This window comes from Cebus imitator, unplaced genomic scaffold, assembly GCF_001604975.1.
Source record: "Cebus imitator isolate Cc_AM_T3 unplaced genomic scaffold, Cebus_imitator-1.0 Scaffold37, whole genome shotgun sequence".
NCBI lineage: Eukaryota > Metazoa > Chordata > Mammalia > Primates > Cebidae > Cebus > Cebus imitator.
The window spans coordinates 9,394,920-9,421,109 of NW_016107352.1; the positions used below are offsets into that span (position 1 = coordinate 9,394,920).

General features: G+C 36.1%; 1 protein-coding gene across 1 annotated transcript in view; it reads right to left on the reverse strand.

The window, feature by feature from the left end:
• THSD7A (thrombospondin type 1 domain containing 7A) overlaps positions 1 to 18,367 on the reverse strand; it is a 493,191-nt gene extending 474,824 nt beyond the window's left edge. The window contains exon 1 of the mRNA XM_017525230.2: positions 17,716 to 18,367. Coding sequence (XP_017380719.1) covers positions 17,716 to 17,890 — 175 coding nt within the window. The 5' untranslated portion in view covers positions 17,891 to 18,367. The remainder of the gene's footprint in view (positions 1 to 17,715) is intronic.
• Positions 18,368 to 26,190: the final 7,823 nt, after the last annotated feature.

Below are 26,190 nucleotides of genomic sequence, written 5' to 3' on the forward strand. Positions count from 1 at the left end.
GGCCACAGAGCAAGACTCCATCCCAAAAAAAAAAAAAAAACAAAAAACCCAATCTTTAAAATATATTTTCCACCCTCCATTTTTAAGCTACATGTTTTTGAAGACCTGATACAACTGTCAAAGGCAAAGGTTGGCAATCAATGCCCTATAATCCAATTTTGGCCCATTAGATGTTGCATTCAGCCAACAGTACAGTCCTTAATAAGATTTTTTTTTTAAGTTGAATCTTATCTCTACCTGATTGCAAGTGATGGATCAGCAGCAGCCTAAGGGAGTGGTGTTGCTTCTCTTAACCAAGACTACAACAGAGAATAGTTAAGTACAGCCAGCCTTTATATTATACATCAACTGCTTCCCTCATGTGTATTCCCTTTCACAGAACTCACCTGGGAAATAGTACATATATAAAGCTTTACTTATTTTAATATTACTTTAGTCAAAGCTGCAAAGGAAAAAATAAAATATTATACCATTCTTATTAATACACCTGAAAGGATGCAACACTGTTGAAATTACTGCATTTAATTAGCACTACCTAAGATAGTATTTCTCTTGGAAAGTTTGCAAGGTGAATTATAATGGTTCATTTCAATGAACACTCACATAAAACTCATATATTCACATCTGGCTTAACATTTACAAATATGATCTTTCATTCCTTGCAATATTTTATAAATCCAAATAGACCTGACCTCCTAGATTCTATGAATCAGAAATCAGCAAATAAGCTTCATATTATTATGGAAAGATACTGTCATCCATCCATTCCCTTCTTCTCCAAACTGATACCCACCTTTCTTCCCACCCCAAATTATTCCCTACTTTTTATGACTCCAAACTTCGTTCTATCCCTGGAAACATGTCATTTAATTTCTACACAACTGTGCCTTCTCTGCCTGGAATTCCGTCTATAGTCTTTCTGTTTATCTTTCAAACTTCAGTCTTATGAAAGTTTTCCTTTCCTGTGTCTTTTGCAAAAGAATTACTCCCTCCTCCATTTTACATCCATATGTGTTTCTATTTTTGTACTAAGTTCACTAGCCTCAAATAAGTTATTTACACATGATAGAGAACTCCCTGAAGACCTTATGTGCTAGTCATGCTTGTTCCCCTGCACCTGACACAGACCTTGCCACAAAATAGGTACTAAGTGCCTGCCAATTTTCCTCAGCTGATTTTTATTAACACACACTGAGGAAAAAAATGGTCATCTAATTCAGACTGTGAATGGAGTCCCCTGAAACAGTTGTACAATGTGATATATGTTTTTATATAGATACGTGTAATCTACATTATTCCAACTGGGTCTGTTACCATTCTTGTCTTAATGATGCCATAATCAATGGAAATTATTTACAAGTAATGTTTTAGAGAAATACTATCCATGGATTTGCTGGCAGGTGGGTACTATTAGAAGAAAATCACTTCTTGGTAATTTGTGCTAGCATTGCAGTTTGAAAACACTGTACAGGCACCAGAGTGGTAAACACAGGAAGACGGCTAGACATAAAAAAAGGTCTTAAAATAAAAGCTATAAGTTAGTGGAAAGTAAAACAAGGACTTGTACAATAGCTTTTAGGAGTGGGTTATTGATGATGGCACAAAACTTTGTAAGATACCATAAATTTTCTATGATTAATATTTTAGTAAAAATGTTTACAATTGCATACATTTTAAAAAGTCACTGCTATAATACCACATAAAAACATATTTCAGGAGGTATAAGTTTTATTATATCAGGTAAATTACGAAGTCCTGTGTGTGAATTTATTCATGTATTATTGTATTATCTGCATGTGCCTGTATATATATTCATGCATCTAGATATGCAGGCATGTATACATGTGTGATTATGCTTATAATGGTGCATCAAATTATAATTGTGATTCTGTCACAAGTTTACAAGTGGTACATAAATTTTAGATAATATACAAATTAATGGGTTGTAATGGACATGAAACAGTGGAATAGAGTTGTCTCTCCTTCAAGCTGGGAGACATTTTCATTTCCTTCAGAAGATTTTCAATCACATATATTGAAGAGTGAAAATAGGATATTCATATACATCAGACACACACACACAGACATACAATGCATTAATGCATTTTAGAAGAGGAGTATTTAGGAAAGGAGGTCTCATCATTCATCATACACTTCCAATGTCCTTTCACGCACAGCAACACGGGGGGAATGTCTTGCCAAGAATAATCTTGGGTTTTCCAAGGAAATAAACTTTGGAACTCACAATCTCACTTAAAGAGTCAAGCCTCCAGCATTGCCTTCATGGCTAAGATATGTACAATCACAAGTAAAATTAAAACACTGAGGCAGAATGTCTCTGCATTTAAAAAACATACCTTGAACAATCTTACAGTAAGGCTGAGCTTTATAATTACACTGTTGACTCTGACCACAGGTAGAGAACAGAGCAATTTCAGATACAGAGAAGCCTGACATTCATATGCAGATCCAAGAAGAGATAGGAATCAAAGTAAAAAAGGAAAGGAGGAAGACAAATTCAGGAGACAAATTCTGTATCAGTGAGGAGACCTTAGCAGTTCATATCAGGATTATAGCCAAATAAGGGATAACATTTACTAAGCACTGACTTGTGCCAGGTACCATCTAAGTACACTGTAGGATTATCTCAAGCTATCTTTAAAATACTCTGTAGAGCAAGTTACTAATATCATACCACATGGTATAGCTATGAAATAAAAGACAGAGAGATTCAAAATTATATTCCCAATAAATAACCACATTAGGTCAAAATTCATGTACTTCTGGCTCAGAAGTTGTTCTTAAACATCTTTTTATTGACTACACACACACACACAGAGGCAAATGCACACAAACATATATTTATTTAACTAGTTAGTGATTAGGTTCTTCTTTCATCCCAACCTGTGCATTCAATTCTTTGCAACTAATCTGGAAGTACCTGGATACAGTGGAACTCCATAACATTTGTAGTCACACTCTAATTTTGGTGGAGAAAACAAAAATAACTTTTAAACAGTGCAAATCAAATAGTCACTATTTGTGTTCTGATACCACTTTTTCTCAGGCACAATAGAAAACATACCTCCAAACACATCCATCTACAATACTCAGAATGTCCTGTTATTGCTAGTGCTATTGCAGCCCAAGGGAAAACATTTTATACAGACTGCACAGAACAATTAGAAAGCCCAGTATTGGCCATGTACCATAAGTTAAATTATTTCAGCTACATAATCAATGTCTGTGTCCAATACATTTCTTGGGAAACTTCATTTTCCATCAAGCCGTATCACTCTAAGTTAGCTCTGTTAAGACTGTACTATATTTCTAGCCTTGCGCACACCAAGTGTCCACTTCTGGGTCATTGTTTACCTATCTCCTTCCTGAGGGCGATCAACAATTTGTGTCAATGGGAAGATCTTGACAACTTGATAACTTGGTTTCCAGGTCAACTTACTAGGGCTCTGTCACAGTGGATCTTCACTGTTTCCCAGAAGCTCAGGAAAATGCTACATCTCCCACTTTTTCCCAGACCATGGCTTCCTCAGTGCAAAGCAAGGAAAAGTAGACATGCAGCTACGTAATTTAGTAACCATACAAGAGTCAGTTAGAGATACAGGAAGTATGTATTACACTTGAAAATCTCACCAGCTTGCAGGCTTAAATTAATCTTTATTATATTTGCCTATTTCCTTCTACTTCAATATATCACTCATCACTCCCAAGGTATTCCTCTCAAGGGGAAACAAAGCGTAGGACCATCCCATCTACATTTATTCCTTACTTAATTGCCATGTGGTTTTTTTTTCATTATTGAATAATTATCACTAGTATGTGTCATTCTATCAGAGCAATAAAAAGTGGAATATGTGCAGCACAGTCTGGATGGAGTCTTTGAACTCTGTCCCTAAGAGTTAGCTACCTACTCTTGCTACTATCAATCATATTATTAACAGCAGGCAGATCTACCACCAAAGAATATCTGCAGATGAGAAGTAGATGAAAAGATGACAAGCAGATGAAACATCACGTCGTTAGGGAACTACAAGTTGAAAGAAGACATGCATCCATGAGAATGGCTAAAATGAAAAACACTGAAACACCAGAAGTTGGTGAGGAGTAGACCAACAGGAACTCTCATTCACTGCTGGTGGAAATACAAAATGGTACAGCCACTTTGGAAGGCAGTTTGGCAGTTTCTTATAAAACTAAATATATTCTTGCCATATGATCCAGCAACATGCTCTTTGGTATTTACGCAAATGAACTAAAAACTTACATCCACACAAAAATATGCACATGAATATTCATAACTGCCCAAACTTGGAAGCAACCAAAATGCCTTTAAATAGGTAAGTGAATAAACAAACCGTAGTATAGCCAAAGGATGGAATATTGTTCAGCACTCAGAAGAAATGAGCTGTCAAGCCATGAAAAGACATGTAGAAAGCTTAAACACTATTGCTAGTGAAAGATGCCCAACTGAAAAGGCTACATATGGTATGATTCCAACTATATAACATTCTCCAAAAAGCACAAAGATGGAGACAGTTAAAAGACATGTCGTTGCTAGGGATTTGGGAGGAGACGGAAAAATAGAAGGAGCACAGGCAATTTTCAGGGTAGCAAAACTATTCTGTATAATACGATAATGGCGGATAAATATCTCTGCATATCTGTTAAAAACTCATAGAATGTACAATGCAAAGAGTAAACCCTAATGTAAACCATGGACTTTGGTTAATAATAATGCATCAATATTGGTTCAACATAACATAACAAATGTACCAAACTAGTGCAAGATTCTAATAATAGAGGAAAATAGTGGGAGAATGAGAACCTGAGGCAACTCTGTACTTTCTGCTTAATTTTCTGTAAATCTAACACTGCTCAAAAAATAGTCATTAAAAATAATTTTAATCCAAGCATTGCTCTCCCACCCTACTCCTGCCCCCACCCCACATATCAGCAACCAATGAGAGAAGCAGCTAAAGCCCAATGCGTTTTGTTCTGCTCAAGAGCTGGGCCTGACCCCTGGCTCCATGGCCAGCCTCCTCTGTCCAGTGGGAGGCAACGCCACGGATGCCTTCCGCGGTGGTAAAATCTGCATGGCTGGTGAGGGGAGGGGGTAGGATTTTCACAATCTTCTTGAGGTTCCTCCGTGTAGCTCCTCGCCAGCCATCTTCCCAGCGCCTCTCTCCTCTGGGCAAGGAATCCCGTCAAGAGCTGGCCCCTACTCGATTGCAGGCTGTAAATTGTCCTCCTCTCGGTTCTCTGTCCCACTCGCCTCAACTTCAATCTCCCCTTCCTCCTCACTGAACTTGTCATGGGCCCACTTGGGGCTGGTACTTGATTTCCGGAACGTGAACCACCCCAACCCCGAGGAAAGGCTCCTCGGCCCGGGCCCTGGCTCACCCGCCTGCCACTGCCTTCACCTTCACGGTCATCGTGCAAGTACCACGTCTTGCTTTTGGGTGTGTACTCTGCGTCCCACTGCTATTACCGATTTCTTTTTTTGAAAAGCGTTGTTGCTGTTGTTGTTATTGTTCCCAGGGCAGTTGCCTCTGCCCCAGCCTCTTCCTCTGGCTCAAAATTGAAAGGTTCCTCAAGCTCTGCCACCTCCTCTTTCACTTGGACCTAGAAAGTCTTTGGTCCCCAGTCTCGATTTGTCAAAGGCCGTGGTGCTCTCCTCCCTTTCCTCCGTCTCTTCAGTTCTCTTCTGCTTCGTAGGAGTGAGATGACTGGGAGGAAGAGGAGGAGGATCTGGACCTGCCTCTGGCTCTCGGGTCCTTCTTCGGCTTCTTTGATCTTTTATGAGTTTTCTCTGCTGACCTTTTCCTCAAGTGGCTGGAGTGTTGGGAATCCATTAATTTTCCTGATTTACTTCATTGAACATCTCTCTCCTTATGTTTTCACCACGTTCAATATCAAGGCAGAGATCAACGGGGTCATCTTTGTACTTTCCCTCAGCCTTGTAGCACGTTCCCAGGTCCATTTTCTGAATGTACAGGGGAAAACGTCTATTCTCCTGTGTCTCTCTGGGCTTTTCTTGCTTTTGGCTGCCTCCTGCTCAGTTCCTTGCTTTAGGTATTTGGTAAAGCGTTCATGTGATGTCACTCCTGAGGATCCCAAGTGATGTTATTTAACATGGTGAAAAATGGTCACTATATGCTGGGCAAACAGTTCTGAAGGGCTATGCTGAGACCGAGCTCACCATATGTGCTGGAAAATGGAACAAATTACTATTAGCAAGCAGCAATTTTGTTCTTAATTTCACTTCATTTGGAGCTCTTAAGAGGACTAATTTGATGATTTTCAGTCTGTTCTCCCCATTCTGATTTTAAAAGCCGTTTTTTTCTTTTTTTTTTTACACATATGTAGTAATATTAAAAGCATTTAATTTGGGAAATTTTGATTCTTATAAGAGATAACAAAGCATGTGAATAAACTTTGAAGTGTTCACCTCAAAAGAAAAAATAATAATAATTTTAAAAGAATGCAGATAATTTGCTTGTTTTCTCTTTTCTTTGTGCTGTTTTTCTCTCTTAAAATTATCTCACTTTCTCTCCAAGCTGTATCAGTCTTTGCATAGCTTTTCCTGAATTCACTAATGTGACTCCTTCTATGTGGACCATCTCTCTCTGACTTCTCCTGTGACTTGGAACCTCCTACAAAATTACCCAACTGCATGTGTCATTTGAAAATTGTTGTTTATATAAGAGAACACATTGGTGCTTTTTCTTCATCTGCCCTTATTTCATTTCTTTTCTCATAGCATAACTTTGATATAATAATATGGACAAAATAGAAACAATACCCCAAAGGTTATGATTTCACATACTAAACTATGTAAAATAACAACTAGCTCAATACTTTTTTCCAGAAGATGTACTGGCGTCTTTGTGGCTAGGTCCAATTATGCATCAGAAAGAACAGTGAGGTTACTTTTTGGTATCATTGCTCTAAGTATTGCCAAGTTTCCCTCACCCTTTCCCAATATGCTATTTTTAATACAGATTTATAGGGTACATGTGCTACTTTGTTGCATGCATAGATTGCATAGTGATCAAGTCAGAATTCTTAGGATATCCAACAACCAAATAACGCACATTGTACCCATTAGGTAATTTCTCATTCTCCACCCTCCTCTCACCTCCTAATCTTCCCAAATATCCATTGTCTATTATTCCATTTTCTACATTCATGTGTATAAATTTTTAGCACCAACTTATGAATCAGAACATGTCATATTTGACTCTCTGTGCCTAGCTGATTTCACTTAAATACCTCTAGTTCCATCCATATTGCTCCAAAACACATAATTCATTCTTTTTATGGCAGAATAGTATATTGTGTATATATACACCACACATTTTCTTTGTCCATTCTTCTGTTGATGGACACTTAGGTTGATTCCATATATTTGCTATTGTAAACAGTACTATGATTAACATGAGTATAGGTGTTCTTTGATATATTCATTTTTTTCTTCCTTTGGGTAGATACCCAGCAGTTGGATTGATGGATTGAATGGCCGTTCTATTTTTAGCTGTTTGAGAGATTTCCATAGTGTTTTCCATAGAGGTTGTACTAATTTACATTCCCACTAATTGTGTAGTGGATATTGAGCATTTTTCCATATACTTGTTGACCATTTGTATGTCTTCTTTTGAAAAATGCCTGTTCATGTCCATTGCCCACTTCTTAATGGGATTTTAAAAAATTGAGTTTTTCAAGTTCTTCCAGTACAATCTGATAAAGAGCATATTCTAATATCTAGTATACCCTAGATATTAGTCCCCTGATGGATGAATAGTTTGCAAATACTTTCTCCCATTCTGCAAGTTATCTGTTTACTCTGTTGATTATTTATTTTCCTGTGCACAAGTTTTTTAGTTAAATTAAGTTTCATTTGTCTACTTTAGTTTTTGTTACCTGTGACTTTGAGGTCTCAGTCATATATTGATTCCCTAGACCAATGTCCAGAAGATTTTTCCATAGTTTTATCTAGTATTTTTATAGTTTGGGATGTTATGCTTAAGACTTTAATCCCTCTTGGGCAGATTTTGTATGTAATGAGAGATAGCGGTCTAGTTTCAATCTTCTGCCTATTGCGATTCAATTTTCCCATGCCATAATTAAAAGATTTCTTTCCCCAATGTATGTTCCTGTTAGCTTTGTCAAAGATCAGTTGGTTTAAAATATGTGACCTTATTTCTGGGTAATCCATTCTATTCCATTGATCTATGCATCTATTTTTATACTAGTACTATGTTTTGGTTACTATAGCCTTATAATGTAATTTGAAATTGGGTAATGTGATTTTTCCAGGTTTCTTCTTTTTGCTTAGGATTGCTTTGTCTATTTGGGCTCTTTTTTTGGGCTCCATATGAATTTTAGGATTCTTTTTTGTAATTCTGTGAAGCATGGCATTGGTATTTTGGTAGAGATTGCATTGAATCTGTAGATTTCTTTGAGAAGAATGGTCATTATACAATATTAGTTCTTCTCATTCATGAGCATGGGATGTTTTTCCATCTGTTTGTGTCATTGGCATTTGTTTCATCACCGTTTTGTCATTTTCCTTGAAGAGATTATACATGTCTTTAGTTAAATTTATTTGTAACTATTTTATTTTTGTAGCTATTGTAAAAGCTATTGTAAATGGGATTGATTTCTTTCTCAGCTAGGCCATTATTGGTATATGGAAATCCTTTTAATTATTTTATCACTTCCCATTAATATAAACCTTTTTACCATTTGGGGACATAGGAACTAAATGCATGGGAACCACCCAAGTATTTGACTTTTTGATCCAAGTAGCTAATGAATTCTGAGAACTAATTGTACTATATACACTAAAAAAAAAAACAAAAAAGATATAAACAGTAGTGCTTTTAAAATTTATTTAAATAATCACCTATGAAGTAAAAACAAAAAAAAATTCTACTGTGATAACATTTAATGCTGTCATCATTTGAATGCATTTTAAACTATCAGTGTAAAGTTCTGATTAAAAAAAAAATAGACCTTATGGTTCATTGGCACTTCTACCTCACAGTCTACATTGTCTCTTGTATTAGGAAAGATACATTTTTTTCAAGTGCCATATCCTCAGTGCTTCCTTCATTAAGGGCCAGTGTAGTGAGCCTTTATAGTAATTATAAGGGAGGCCGTTCTATATATTCACCACACTGAGGGACTTCCAAACCTACTTTTACAAAGAAACTGCACTATCCATTATTCTCATTCTAACTCATATCAGAGGTCAAGGAACTTCTATTCCTCCTAAAAGGACCCAAACCACAGTCATACTTCACCAATAACCTAGTGAGAATCTCTTCCCCCCACCATCAGGCCAGTCCTCTATGCAGTAATAATGGGCAGAAGAAAATCTGGATTATGTGCCATCCTATTGTACTCTTCATCTCAGCTATGATTGGGGGCTGCCATCATTTTACAAGCCAGATAGTTATGTATAATTTTCAGAAGGAGTGACCTAAGTTACCCCAGTTCCATTGAAATGGTAAAGCATCTTTTTTTTCTCTCAGCAAGGCATTTTACTTTTATAGGGGTGTGGGGTACACGGACAGAGCAGTGATGGCCGCTGCATGGTTGGACAAGCAGGGAAGCGGTATTTGTGCCTGACATGGGTGGTCCCTACTGCTGCGTCATCCCTTATTGGCTAGGGTTAGACTGCACAAGCTAGACTAATCCTGATTGGCTATTTTAAAAAGAGCAGGAGTCCGAGCTGGAGGGGCAGGGTGGGTGTTTTGGCAGAAAGGACTGTTATGGGCATGTCAGAGCAGGTAGCCAGGAATGATCAGGTGACCAGGATGAGTCAGGATGGAGCTGGGGGAGGGGGAGCAGATGTGAACTACTGATTAGAACCAGTGGAGAAGATTGTTTACTGGAATTACAAGGAAATTAAACCTTAAAGTAGAGAATTAAAGAACAAGAGAGCTGAACATACTGACATACTGATTCTTTGAAGAGAAACTTGAGGTTCACTATAACAATCCCCCATCTTGAATTTTTACAGTTTTCTCTTCAAACTTCCTTAACATATCCTGGGTTAGTTGTTCTGTTTGTTCTTCTAAAAGTAATCTATTTAAATAGGGTGGAGGAGGAGTTGGGATATTTTAGTAAGAGTTGTGTCTACTAGCCTCTGCATGAGTCCTTGGATGCATGCTGACACAACATCTAATGAGAAGTATAATTATCTAATATATCTAGGGCTGTTCTATTCCCTTCGGCCATTTGGTTAGTGGATCCTAATTGTTCAGCTATTCCTTTGACAGCAGCTTTAGTATAGTTAACAAATCACTGTTGGTTATAAAGCCTCTTAAAACTCCCTGAGAATTTGACTTTTTGGTCTAAGCAACCTATATACTTTTAATGAATTCTGAGCACTGATGGTGCTACATACACTACAAAAGAAAAAAAAGACAAGACATACACTGTAGTGGTTTTTAAAATTTATTTAAATGACCACTTACCAAGTAAAAACAAAACAATGTATAAAATACAAATAATTATACTGTGACAGCATTTAATTTGGAAGTGATAGGTGACAATGTTAATTTCTAGAATGTAAAATATCAGATTCTTGAGAAGTCCCCTGAGACACAATAATAGAAGAAGTATATGTTCTATTTACATAATTAACCCTAAATTTGGTGCTCAAAACATTTTTATAGTATTTGGTAAATGCTGTCTACATATAAGTGCCAAACTAATAAAAAAATGTCTATAATAAAAATTTTCTTTTTCTATACTTGCTTTATTTGTCTTTCATGCTGTCCTTTGGTTGGAGAAAACAGGTAAGTATGTTAGACCAGTAAAATTTCTTCAAGTTATGTCATTTTTAGGGGAATAACTGGTAAAGAATAGTAAGAGAACTATCGCTTTTTGAATGTCTGCTGCATTTAGGTCATGGTAGTACATACTTTCTATTTACTACCTGTTGAAAAACTTCATAAATGCCTTCTTACTTCAGAACTTGTGTCATCAATCTAAGATGAAAAACAAAGCCAGAGAATTGATCTAACTTAACCAGTCAGGTGGAGGTAAGATTTAAACAGTGGATTGTCTGATCTCAAAGTCCGTGTTCTTTTCATTCTGTAATGACGTCTCCCTTATAACTTGGAGTATCTACCAGTCTGATTAAGTGTATCAATTTGTAATTCCTAGTGCATTTACTGGGAAATAAAAGAGATGCTTAAGAGAAGGCTAATGCACATTATTGGGCTTGTTCCAGGTCATAAACTCAAATAGCTATTGTGTCATTTGACAGAATAATAGCAATAATAAAAACTATCATCTACTGAACTTCTAATATTTATCAGGCACTCTCCTAGTACATTACATGCATTAGCACATTTAAGCCTCAGAAAACTCCTATAGGATGCATCCCATTAATCTATGTTGGAGATGAAAGAAAAAGATTCAGAGAGATAAAATAACTTTGTAGGTAACATGAATACAATATTTTCCATCCATCTTGCCCCAGATTAATTAACATTGACACCCATGCTCTGTCTATCCTATTCCATCCTACTCATTCATAAAATCAGAAAACAATGTGACATTCTGAATAAAAGTAAATTGTAAGAAGAACTGAAATTCAAAACACTTGTGTTGGGATAATGCTACCTCATATTATGACTACCTGGAATGATATCCCTCTCTCCTTTGTCACTTAAAGTTTGGTAGAATTAAATAAAGTTTGGAAGAATTTCCATATAGATTGCAGAATATTTTATATGCAGAGTAATAAGTACTGTTATCCTAAGTACAAAATGCAAAAGGAAAGGGTAACTTTATTTTTATTTCAAATTTAAGAACAAAGGCATAATTTTAATGTAATTACTGTGTAAAGGACACAGTGACTGTCAATAACAGTAATGTCCTGCATTAGATGAATCCAGTTTAAAAGCGTTTAATGTGAGTATTCTCCTTGAGAGAAAACACGTACCTGTAAATACCCTATTACTTGAATTCTGAAATATGGCTATGATGTACATGTTTCTTGAATTTCAATGTAACTTCATCATTATAAAAACAAAATCAATTACTTCATTAAGATATTTTGAAAATATATCTATGACAGAAGTTGATAAAAGTTTATGTGTTCAACATTTTTTGTCTGATTAATGCTAAGTCTGGCATTTTGCTCAATTCATTGATACTCTTAACTTGGAATTTCCAAGTGAATATAACTAACCATAATTATTATAGAAACAATCTCATATGCTAAAATAATAAAAAGTGTAAACATAATTAACACTTGTTAATAACAGTAGTTATTCATCTTTCAGTAATATAAATGCTATGTCTCTTGTGTGTATGAAATATGTTTTCCAATTATTCACAAAAGATAAGTATCTTTGAAATGACTGTGATACAAAAATGTTGAAAATTTTAACTTTTATATTTTATTTACTTAATTAATTTTTAACCACAACATCTTGCTCTGTTGCCCAGGCTGGAGTACAATGGTGCAATCCTAATTGACTAAAATATTGAACTCCAAAGTTCAAGCAATCCTTCCACCTTGGCCTCTTAAAAAGTTGTGGGATTACAGGTATGAGCCACCATGTCCAACCAACTTTTATATTTTAATAAATATTTTTAGTATCTAAACTTCTGGGCTTTACTCCCTTATAAAACAACATCATACTAAAGAGACTTACATACCACTTAGTTATTCAACTTTATTGATACTATATCTTTTCTACCATCTTGGTTTTTATTCAATCAATTTTTTATCTCTACCTCCATACCTAAAATGTCCTTTCCCAAAACACTGAATTACCTTACCAAGTCCTCAAACTTGATATTTTCTAAAATATTTTAGAATCCCTATCCTAGTCTTTCTAAATTTTTAAAATATTTTTTTTTGCCACAAACTCCTTTATAGAAAACCTTCTTCATCTAGTATAAACTGTCATTTGCCCTGTACCTTTTCTGATCATACTTTCTTAGCCTGTTTCTCTAGTTTTTCTCCACACTATGTCCCTTTATATCACAATATTCTCTGTGAAATATCCTGGCTTTTCTTTTCAATATTTTTCTTCCTTTAACAATCCTGCCCACTCCCATACCTTGAAATACATGTTTATTATGTTGGATGATTACACCTTCAGCTTAACTCCTTCTCCTAAACTGAATCATCCATGCACTAATTTTCCCATGAGATATATTAATCTGAATATATCATTGCTACCTCAAGCTCAGTATATTTGAATTAAATTGATATTCTTTTTCACTACACTAAGAAATCTGTTCTTCTTTTTTCATACCCTGTATCTCCATTACTGGCTACAAGCATGATGGAAACTTTGATGATCTTAGTTCCAAGGAAAGTTCCTACTTTCCTTGGAAGGCACTGTATCTCCTGCACCCTAAACTGAAGCTAACACTTCTTCAATGTGACCTCAAGCCCTCTTCTACTCACTTTTCTTTATAACTTTTATGGTTGTAGGTCTGTCCCCCTTTGTCTCTCAGTCAGTCCCTGATGCCACTGGCCTTCTAGCTTCTAAACTCATCTCTCTTCATTCTAGACAAACAAAATATCACTCTTCTGCTTGAAGTTTCCAGAGGCTACCACCTGCTTAAACTCCAATATCTTACCATAGTTTGAAAGTTTATTGATAATCTGGTCCTAACTCACCAGATTGGCATGAAATCTTTTCATTGCTATCCAACATCCTGGGCTTAACCTGCAGGGTACTACTGGGAATTTCAAGATCTAGGAATGCTGTTGTGCCTTTTCATTTTTATTTTCTTTCTTGTCTCTGCTTAGAATGACATTCTACTCCTTCCTCAGTCAAAATCCAACTCATCTTTCAAGACCCAGATCATTTATTAAATTCTCTTTGAAACCCTTCACACTTCCTTTATCAGCCAAATAACCTCTCTGCTCTTCTAATGTTCTATTCATGTGTATGGTATGCCATGTTGTAATTGTGTATTTATAGTGTTGTTTAATTGTGAGTTTCTCCTAAAGCTGATAATCAGTTGAATAATAATTTTTTTAACAAGTTAATTGTGAGTTTCTCAAGAGCAGGGATGGCAATATCCCAATCAGCCTCTACCACAGTGACTACATATTTTAGGTCCTCAATAACTCTCTGTTGTGAATTTACTTAAAAAAGCATATATACACATAAAACATTACATATAATGTATGATAAGTAATATTATATGTGTATATATTATATGTATACACATGTGTACAGTTGGTTCTTAAACAACATGGTTTGAACTGGGCGGTTCCGCATATATGCAGATTATCTTCCACCTTTGCCACTACTTAGACAACAAAACCAACCCCTTATCTACCTTCCTCTTCCTCCTCAGCCTATTCAATCTGAAGACAATGAAGATAAAGACCTTTATGATGATCCAGTTCCATTTAATGAATAGCACATATATTGTCTCTTCCTCATAATTTTCCAAATGTCATTTCCTTGTCTCTAGCTTACTTAATTATAAGAATATAGTATATAATATGTATAACATACAAATATGTATTAATTGACTGTCCATATTATCTGTAAAGCTTCTGATCAATAGTTGGCTATTAGTAGTTAAGTTTTGAGAGTGTCAAAAGTTATACATAAATTTTCTACTGTGCATGTGGGTCAGTACCTCTAATCTGTGCGTTGTTCAAGGGTCAACTTTATATATCCTATGTTTGTTGTATATATGTATTTATGTGTGTACTTACAGTTTATGTATCTTCCACCATATGTATTCATATATATGAAGCACTTTAGGGGTGAAAAAGGCCCTTAGATATCATTTTATCTATTCATTGAATATTACAAAATAGGAAACCAAGAACCAAAGTCATTAATGACTTTACCAAAACTCTATACCATGTTAGTAATATGCACAGTTTGAGTTCCTGTCCCAGATCTTCATCCAGTGTAATAACTTTCACTACATCATTTTAATTCAATCATCTCACAATTAATTTGATTCCCTATAATTTTCTGTACCAAGACCAAGCTTACCCTATTGGAATAGGCATTCTGGATGTAGGATGCAATAAATTCCTCTTTAAAGGTTTAGGTTGTTAACTTCCTTTAAAATTCAAGAGGGGAAAATCATTAAGTACCATGAGTTCTGAGTTCTTCAAAGAACCAATATGTCAGTATGTTCAGCTTCCCTGTTCTTTGTTTTCCATTTTAAAGTATAACTTCCTCGTTCTTTACATCTTCTTGTCCCTATTTCAGTAAACAACCCCCTCCTAGACTCTGTCACCTGCTCTGTCCTTAGTCATCCTACAACTCACTCCACCACTCTGGCTCATACACCTGCTCTCTCTAAAACAGTCAATCAGAAGCAGCTTAGACTGTGCAGTCCAACCCTAGCCAATAGGGGGAAGACACAGCAGTAGGGACTAGCTGCATTAGGGATAAGACCCTGTTTCTCTCCCTTGTCCAGTGTGTTCTTGCCATTGTTCCATCCACTAGACACACCCTTCTATAGAAATAAATTGCCTTGCTGAGAAAACTTTGGCTGGAATGCTATTTTCACTTTGCGGCACCAAGCATTTTACTTACAACATGCAATATCTCACCTCTTTTCTCTTTCAATTCCCTTCTTGCTTCTTTATTTTCATCAAGTGATACACACTTAATGATTCTGTAGCTGCTAAATTTTCATTTATGTTATATCCTTTTTCTTTAAATATTGTCTAGTTCTTTTGAGAACTACTTTCACCTCCTTTATAGATATTTTAAAGCCTCCTTTCCCTTTGGTAAAAAATAATAAGGGAGTCATTATTTTGCTTTCCAATTGAATGAATTTAACCAAACCAAGGATCACCATTAAAGAAATATCTTTAACATCCTTATCATACTAGCTTTCATTTGCATACAGCTTTGAGGTTTACAAATCACTTTCTCATAACTGATTTGATTTTCACACACTGTGGATACACAGAAGAAGGTGTCATCACATTTACATGCAGTTGAGAAAACTCAGAGTCAAAAGTTAAGTGAACTGCCAAAATTCCTATAGCTAGCAAGAGCTGGGACTAGCACTGGAATCAAGGTCTCCATAACATTGTTTCCAAGAGCGTTCCACTATTTTCAGCTGTTTATTGGCTTGTGCTCATACCATGACATTTATGATGACATATATTGGCACCTCAGATGCTGTACAGTGAATGTTGGCTAGTCTCTTTTCCATGTCAATTATTGTTTGGCTCTTGTTACTTTGCTAGCATAAATTTCAACTAGACAAGTGCTATTTTGTCCTACACTGACTTACCTCAGAAGCTCTTCCCAAGCATTTATATGATACCATTGAATGGTAAATTATAATTTGATTAATGTTTGTCAGTGTGAATGTGCTTTTCACACTGTCAAACCCTAACTGAGGCTAAACTGGAGATCTTCAACTCTTTGTTTTAAATTGAAATAAATTAGTTTTATTTCATTTGAACTCATTAATCAACTGATCTTCAAACTTAAAGTATTAGCAAGAATAATCTTGCTTTTTAAAATATATGTATGTTTCATGCAATATTTTAAGACAAATTGTGTACTTTGACTTTAAATAAATTTCTGTTTAATCTCACTAAATTTCTAGATAGCAGCACCGCTTTTAAAAATTTCAGATACCGATATTGATGCAACTGTAGAGTAGATTGAGCTATCTCTTCGGCAGTGGTGCAGAGATGGGCTGAAGCAGGGAAAGAGATCCACTCTCTGAAACCCGTTTGCAACCTCATCATGAATACATACTTTCCCTTTCAACTACAACTTTCTCTTACTGTTTGGCCTGACCAAGTTACTCTTAAATTACCCCCTAGCTCTAAGCAATAAGAATAATCTTTTCCCATTTTACTCCTATGAACATGTGAAGTTTCCTGTCCGCTAAAGAATTCTCAATGTTTTCTAATGGAAAGAGAAAGCGAACCGGCAGCAAAGGGGTTGGTAATGCCTCACTCCGTATTGTTTTCCTGCCTGTCACAGCCCCGCCAGGACCTCCAAGCATTTTGCCAGGGCGTACTGATGGACAGTTAGTTGCTGCTTTTGTTGGGTGATTGAAAAACAAAGCAAAAGAATTCTCAAGGAAGGAAGGGAAAGTTTGAACCCAGGCATCCTAAGAGTTGTACACTTTAAAAATCCTTCGATTCGCTAGTTAAGAATTGAGTTTTTCAGGCTTTCCGAAGGCCTCACTGGAGCCCCATTTGCCTCTAATTGTTGGAACTGCCCTCATTTGGCTTGTTTCTGAGTATCCCACATATCACAAAGCTAAACTTAACAATTTCAACTCTATATCTACAAATACCATAACAGTGGGTATATTGCTCGCCTCAAGAATTATGACCGACGCTAAACTCTTTGCTTGTTCTTTGCTAGAAGTATGTTGGAGAAACTCCTAGCAGAATGAGAATCCAGAGATTAAAAATATTGCACTTCATTATGGAAGTGCAGCATTGCCCTCATTAACTGCAGAGCTGCGAGAGAAATATTCCAGCGACTCACTGTTGCCTCTTAGTTGTTTTGCTTCTCTTTCATAATTGCATCGGACATGACCTATTTGCTTCCTAAGAAATCATACTTTTTACCTTAGGAACCCAGTGTAACCGGGCCATCCAAAAGCACCGGGGGCCCTGCAGAAGGCCATCAGCTCCTTAATGTGGCCCCAGATGTGAAGATGGGGAAAGGGTGACTCCGTCCCACTTACCAGTCTTCCACAGATAGAGGGTGGGCGCCTCCGCCTCGCCCTGCGCTGCAGCCCTGCAGGCGCCCGGGCGCAGCAGCAGCAAGAGGAGCTGCAGCGGCAGCAGCTGCAGGACGCCCCGGCGCGGCCCCGCAGCGCCCCGGCTCCCGGACGCCCAGCGCCTGGCTTGCAGCCCCATGCCGCCCGCAGCCACTCCAGGGTCCAGAGCCGCAGCACGCTCGGCAGGGAATTTTTCTCCGCTCTTGGAACGTCTTCCCAAAGAGTACAGAAAGCAAAGCTCTTTCCTGCTATTGTTCGCTTCAGATGAGAAGGAGGGAGAGCGCGTCTAACACCAGGGAACAATAGCGTCCGAGGTGGTGGCGGTGGCCGCAGCCGCCGCTGCCGCTGGCGGGGATGCTGCTGCCGCTGCCATCCCGCGCAGAATGGAAGGTCCCGGCGGCTCCGGAGGCAGCTGTCCTCAGGGAGCCTCAGCTGACTGAGCAGGTCTGCTAGGTCTGGGAGGCAGCGCAGCCCCCGCCAGCTGGAGGGGGAGGAGGGGGGCGTGAGCCCAAAGGAGCGAGAGGGGGCTGGAGGCAGAGGGAGGTGAGAGTACCAGGGCGAGAAGGGGAGCGAGGAAAGGGGAGAGGGGACTGCCAGGCGACACCCAGCTCCGACATACCCGCCTAAAGAACTCCTGTGCACATGGTGCGATGAAATATGTTTGGAAGGATGAACCAATAAAAAGAATCATCACCCGGCAGGTTTCAGAATGACAAATAACAGGCATTGATATTCATTGTCACCCAAGGAGTCAAATGCTAGATCTAGTGGCATGTTATTCTTAATACGTATTTACACAAAGCATCAGAGTTTAGGATCTATTTTTAAGCCACGGCTTCTGAATTACTTTGTGTGGGGAGCTGTGTTTGAGATCAGATGTGAAAACATCAGAGCAGCAATGTTTACTTGTCAAAAAAACTCATTTAAACACTTCTTTAAATGTTGTTTTTAAGTCAACCTATTCTCAATAAAAATTTTGAGCAATATTGATGTTCTGTGACAAAGTGTCTTTTAATAGCCTTTAAAACTGAATTAGTATTTAATGAGTATTTCCAATACTACCTAATTACATTAGTACAATTGTACAAAAAATAATCTTAAAATTATATTTCAGGTATAGAGTTCTGTCCCTTCATCTACTTCTCTCTGTCAAAAATATGCTAATTCTAAGTATTCAGGCAGTTGTGAGTCAAATTAAAGGCCAAACTGAGTCAGTAATGCTGTCTGGATATCTCAGAATTAGTAAATTCTTCATTTAAAATTTCATTGACTCCAGTTTTTCTTAACTCTTACTGTAGCAAGATGCCTGTCACAATCTAAAGAAAGAACCACATGGGTTTGCATCTTTTGTCTTTTATGTTTTCACTTTCTTCTACCAGTAGTAATAGAAGAATGTGTGTGAAGTAAGATAATGTTTTACCCTTCTCCTTCTCCAGTATTTACCCGATAATAATATTTTATTATTAATTCATTTCATAGTAAAGGTAAAATAGTATCAAGGCATTTAGCCATCAAAAACTCAGCAAATGGAAAACCAAAGACAACTATTATCTCATCAACAATTTTCAGCCAAATAAAATAAAATTTCAAAAGCAGGAAAACTACTTTTTATGAATTTACTCCAACACAGCTACTCAAGAGTTTAAAATGAGGAAGCTAGTGTTTCTGAAAGAGGAAACCTTCCATAAGGCTCCCTTGGGACCCGTGTCATTTTGCAGAGCCTTCCAGACACAGCCCTTCTGCATGCATTAGATTAAAGCAGGTTTGATCAAATAATTCCCAGGTCCTGCCTGTTTAAGTATTCTGACATCAGAGGAAATTAGCTACGTTGAAGGTTGCAAATTTGGTCTTTGTTTACTTTCCACTCTGTTAGGCCTCTAAGAAGGAATTAAAAGCTCAGAGAGCCCTAGCTCTGTGAGTCTGTGATTAGGAGAGATAAGCTAGTGTGGATTACTATTTCTTCACTGGTGAAAAACAGGCAACAATCAAAAGATTACAGGTTGATAAGGAATAAAAAGGAAGCCTGATCCTAACTAATGCATGGTTTCCTGAAGGACCACTTCTTTCAATAGTTACACCACAGAAGAAAATAAGACCTGCTATTGCTTCCCGGGCTCTGTCCTTTCAGGAAAATTTCCTTGTCCACTCCACAAGGAATCATTTTCCCATCCTTTCTGCTTATATTTCTCAGCTATTGTTAGTGCCCTAAACCTCGAAATCCTCTAACTCTGGCACAGGGATAATTTCAAACTCCGCTAACAGCAGCCCATTGTAAGCATTTGTGGGAAGCCCCAGTCGATTCACCAAGTGGGAATTCATTATTACAGAGGACAGAGAATTGGAGGAGCCAAGTTAATGTGCAAGGTAATTACCTAGGCCTTCAAAAAGCCATCAGACACTAAACTTAATAGCTTAATGTCAAAAGAAATTTTAAGATTCTGATCTTTATATTTACCCATGGTAGTATAATAATAACTCAACTCATCAAGAGTGTAAACATTATAGCTACAAATTCAAGGAATATACAGGGTCAACTTCTAGGTTCAAAGCTGCTACCATTTACAATACACAATTATGGTGATATGTTGTGCAGTAGTGTTTGAAAATAGCCAACACTTGTTTTCCTTTTTTCAATTTCAATGTACACAAGGCATAGGTATCACACACACACATGCACATATACAAACACACACAATCATCAGCAAAGACATCTCTGAACAAGGCTAGAGAATCCAAGTCATGTAAACATTTGTCTCCACACCTGCCACACATTTGTTCATAACCATGTCATTATTGCACTTGAGGACAAAAACGTATGGGTCTCTGAGGAGACAAAAGTGAGGTATATATTCGGATACATGTTCCTTTGTGAAAGGTATAGTGTCTAGGTAGATAAATCCTATCAATAAAACTGATAGATGGCAAGAGATAGCAAGATGTAGCTATATTTGTTTTCTAGAACATGACATAAATAATACACAAATGTTTAATGACATGATGTCAAAATTTAGTCATGAGAAGTCTCAAGGATGCAGATTAAATTGACCATCTGTACATCCTGCCATGAAGCAAATCGTTCATCATTTTTCATGGAGAACTGTTCAAATATTAATGAGCCAGTGAGATAAAAGTTTTCCAAACCAATGGATGACAAAGGCAAAGCATATTTTTTAATAGTTAGAAATGAGAAAATCTAAACTTATCACCTCTCATGTGATATAGGTGTCTTTATCATGCCTCTATTAATTTTCCTATCATTTCCAAACTCCAGAGGTGAGAATGTGTACATACCTATGCACATCTGTTTTCTCTTTTATTACAACATAAGCATATGAATATATATTACAACCCATAAAACTCATGACAATGAGTTTTAATCATTAGTACCTGTATTTTAAAACAATTATGAAATTTTCAGTTCCTTGATGGAAAGGGAAACAACTTTTAACATTGTCAGTTTTATAATTATAATAAATAGTGAAAATAGTTATTTGTTGATAGTGTTACATATGGAAGTATCTAAAGATGTTTATTTTGAAATAAAAACTTAAAAATAATTCTCCGCATAAATGCATCTTGCCCCCTAAAAAATAAAAAATACCCAAAGGAATTCTATTAGTGCAACCTCTAGGTGGCACACTTGACCAAGATTTGGCTTAGACAAAATTTATTTTGGGCTTCTTTCTATTCTCCTCTTCCCTGACACCCACATACTAACTTTATAGGTACATCTCATTTTACTGCACTTCACAGACACACACACACACACACACACACACACACATATATATATATACATATATATATGTGTGTGTGTGTGTGTGTGTGTGTGTATATATATAAACATATTGAATGTTTGTTTCAATTTGGCATTGAGCAAGTCTATCAACATAATTTTTCCCACAACATGTGCTCACTTCATGTCTCTATTACATTTTGGTAGTTTTCACAATATTTCTAATGTCCTCATTATTATTGTATCTGCTATGGTGGTCTGTGATTAGTAATCTCTGATGTTACTGTTGTAATTATTTTGGGGCACCACAAACTGTGCCCATATAAAATGGCAATCTAAATTAATGAATGTTGTGTATTCTGACTTCTCCACCAACAAGCTGTTTCCCTAACTCTCTTTCTCTCCTTGGGCTTCCTGTTCCCTAAAACATGCAAATACTGAAATTGGGCTAATTAATAACCTTACAATGGCTTCTAAGTGTTCAAGTGAAAAGAAGAATTACAAGGCTCTAATTTTCAATCAAAAGCCTGAAATTATTAAGCTTATTGGGGAAGACATGTCAAAAGCCAAGACATGCCAAAAGCTTGGCCTCTGGCACCAGTTAGCCAAGTTGTAAATGCAAAGGAAAGTTCATGAAGAAAATTATAAGTACTACGGCAGCAAATACACACGTGAAAGAAAGCAAAGCAGCCTTATTGCTAATATGGAGAAAGCTTTAGATACTTAGATAGAAGGTCAAATCAGTCACAACATTCCTTTAAGCCAAAGCATAATCCAGGGCAAGGCCCCAGCTCTATTTAAATCTGTAAAGACCAAATGAGGAGGAAGCTGCAGGAAAGTATGAATCTAGTAGAGATTAGTTCATGAGGTTTAAGGAAAGAAGCCATGTTCATAAAAAATTGCAAGGTAATCTGTAGCAAGCTATTCAGAAGATGTAGCTAAGATCATTGAGGAAAGTCGCTACATTAAATAATCATTTTTCAAAGTAAACCAAAAAAGCTTTATATTAGAATAATATGCCATCCAAAATTTTAATAGCTAAAGAGGAAAAGTCAATGCTTGGCTTCAAAATTTCAAAGGACAGGTTGACTCTCTTGTTAGGGTCTAATGCAGCTGGTGATTTTAAGTTGAAGCCAATGCTAACTTAGCATTCTGAATATCATATGGCCCTACAGAACGTACTAAATATACTCTGCCTGTGCTCTGTAAAAGGAAGAAGAGAGCCTGAATAACTGCAAATCTCTTTATAGCATGGTTTACTGAATATTTTTAGGCCATAGTTGAGATCTACTGCTCAGAAAATAAGAGTTCTAATGGAGATATACAGAATATTAATGTTTTCATATCTGATAATACAACATTGACTCTGAAGACCATGGCTCAAGGAGTAATTCTGATTTTCAAGTCATCTTATTAAGGAATACATTTTGTAAGGTTTTAGCTGCTTTAGATAATAATTCCTCTAATGGATCTGGGCAATGTAACTTGAAAACTTTCTAGAAAGGGTTCACCATTCTAGATAGCATTGAGAAAATTAATGTTTTATGAGAAAAGGTCAAAATATAAGTATTAACAGGTCTGAAAGGAGTTTTTTGCAACCCTAATGAATGACTTTGAGGGGTTCAAGACTTCGCTGGGCAAAGTCAATACAGATGCAGTTAGAAAAGCAAGAGCACTAGAATTGAAATGAAGTCTAAAGATGTTATTCAATTGCTTCATCCTCATGATAAACTTTCAACATATGAAGAATTGCTTCTTAGGAATGAGAAAATAAAGTAATTTCTTGAAATTGAACCTACTCTTGGTGAAGATACTATGAAGAGTGTTGAAATGACAACAAAGAATTTACAATGTTACATAAATTTAGTTGATAAAGCAGTGGCAGGATTTGAGATGAATGACTCCACTTTTGAAATCAGTTCTACTGTGGTTAAAATGCTATCAAATAGCATCACATATGACACAGACAGCTGTCATGAAAGGAAGAGTCCATCAATGCAACAAATTTCATTGCTGTCTTATTTTAAGAAATTGCCACAACCACCTTAACCTTCAGCAACTACCACCCTAATTAGTTAGCAACCATTGTCATTAACGCAACACCCACTACCAGCAAAAAGACAACAATTTGCAGAAGGCTCAGATGATCATAGGCATTTTTTAGCAATAAAGTGTCTTAAAATGGTAGTTTTTTTTTTTAAGATACTACACTATTGTATACCAAATAGACTATATAGTTTAACCATAAGTTTCATATGCCTTGGGAAACCAAAACATTAGCATAACTTGCTTTATTGTATTTGCTTTATTGCAATAGTCTGAAACTGATTTCTCCATAACTCTGAGGTATGCCTCTTGGTTGGTTCATCTGGTGGTTTGTAAGTTTATGTATTTCAAATCCTTTTACATAAAATTAATCTCATTGTTTCTCTATTTTATTCATTAAAAAAACATGTGAAAACAAAATCTGCTGCAAACAGTTGGACCCCTTGATTTTAGTATCAGGTGAAAATGTACAGCATTTTGTTTCAGATCCTTTCAGAGTCGGGGGAATGGACTGCTCACTGCAGGACTTACAATGATGAAGAATCCCATCCCAGATGGCATGTAAGGAATCAACAGCGTCTGGTGCTAGGTAGCAGCAATATTGTTAAACATTTTCTAATAGTGGTATTCTTGTCAAACTCTTTCAAATAATTTAAGATAAAAACATTCTTCCTAACTCATTCTATGAGTATAGCATTATCTTAATACCAAACCAAGACAAGGAAACAACAATAAAAGAGACAACTACAGGCCAATATTGCTGATAAACAAAGATTCAAATATTCTTGACAAAATAATAGAAAGCTAATTACAACCACATATCAAAAAATAATACACCGCAATCAAGTGGGATTTATCTAAGAGATGAAAGATAGTTCAACATGTATAAATCAATTAAGTGGATATCACCTCAACAAAATGAAAGTTTAAAATATCACCTCAAAAGATACAGAAAGCAGCATTTGATAACTTTCAACATCCTATCATGATCAAAAATCTGTCAACAAATTAGGTATAGAAGGAATATACCTCAACACAATAAACACATATATTCTATATATATGTCAAACCCATAGCTAACATTATACCAACTATAAACTTACTTCTTAAGATTACTTTTGCCGAATCCTATGAGATTTAGTATGTTCTGTTTTCATTTTCATTTGTCTCAAGTTTCTTTAATTTCCCTTCTAATGTCTTCACTGCATCACTTGTTCAGGAATATGTTAATTTCCATGTATTTAAAAATGTTAAATGTTCTTCATGTTATTGTTTTCTATATTCCATTGTGGTCAGAAAAGACACTTGATATTATTTAAATCTTCTTAAGTTTGTTAAGACTCATTTTCTGGCCTAACATTATCTATCTTGGAGACTACTCCATGTACACTTGAGAAGACTATGTATTCTGAATGAATACGTAGCTACTGGATGGAATGTTTTGTATATGTATGTTAGGTCCATTTGGTCTAGAGTACAGTTTAGGTCTAATATTTTCTTATTGATTTTCTATCTGGATAAGGTGTTCATTGCTGAAAGTGAGGTGCTGAAGGCCCCTACTTTAATCGTATTGTAGTCTCTCTCAGATGTATTAATATTCAATTTACATATTTAGGTGTGCAATTGTTTAGTGGATATATATTTACAATTATTATATTCTCTTGCTGAACTGAGGTTTTTGCCATTATAAAATAATCTTCATTTTTTCTGTTTATTTTTACAGTTTTGACTTAACATCTATTTTATCTGGTACAGGTATAGTTACTCCTGCTTTTTGTTTTTGTTTGCAAGAAATGTTTTCAATCTTTTTATTCAACGTATGTATATTCTTAAGACCCATATAGTTGGGATTTTTCATATAATGTACTCAAACATTTTATGTCCTTTGATTGGAGAGCCTAATTTATTTACATTCAAGGCAACTTTTGATAGGTAAGAGCTTACTACTGCCAAAATTGTTTTCTAGCTGTTTCATAGATCATTCATTCCCTTCTTCTCTTGCTGTTTTCCACTCTGGTTATTTTTATTAGTGATATTCCTTGATTCATACTTTTAATTCTTTGTGCATCTACTATAAATTGTTGGTATGTGGTAACTACTAGGCTTACAAAAAAGTTTTTCAAGCTGAGAACAACTTTGATTGCAAATCAAACCAAACCAAACAAGAAGTATACTTTTAATCAACTCCCAATTTTGATTTTTTAAAACTGTCACTATATATATAATAAAATAAAATATATAAAACTCCATCTCTACTAAAAATACAAAAATTAGCTGGGCGAGGTGGCCAGTAATGTAAAACTATCCTTTCTATCCTCTGCAATATGACTTTTCTCATTTCTATGCTTCAGCCAGGTGTTGTAAACCTTCACCTGTTTTTTTTATTTTTTGCACTTGTGAAGGAAGGTATTTTCATTTATGGATAGTGTTTCAAATTGATGTTTTTGTGAAAACACTATTGTTGGATGATCCTATCCTTCCCATAGTTCATTCATGTTTAGTGTAATTATTTATATGGTTAGACTTATATCTATCATTTTATTATTTATTCTCCATTTGTCTTATATAATTTTTAAATAACAGCATTACTTAGATATAATTTTGTTTAGGGCATACAATGTACTGTCTTATTCACAGAGTTGTATAATCATCACCGT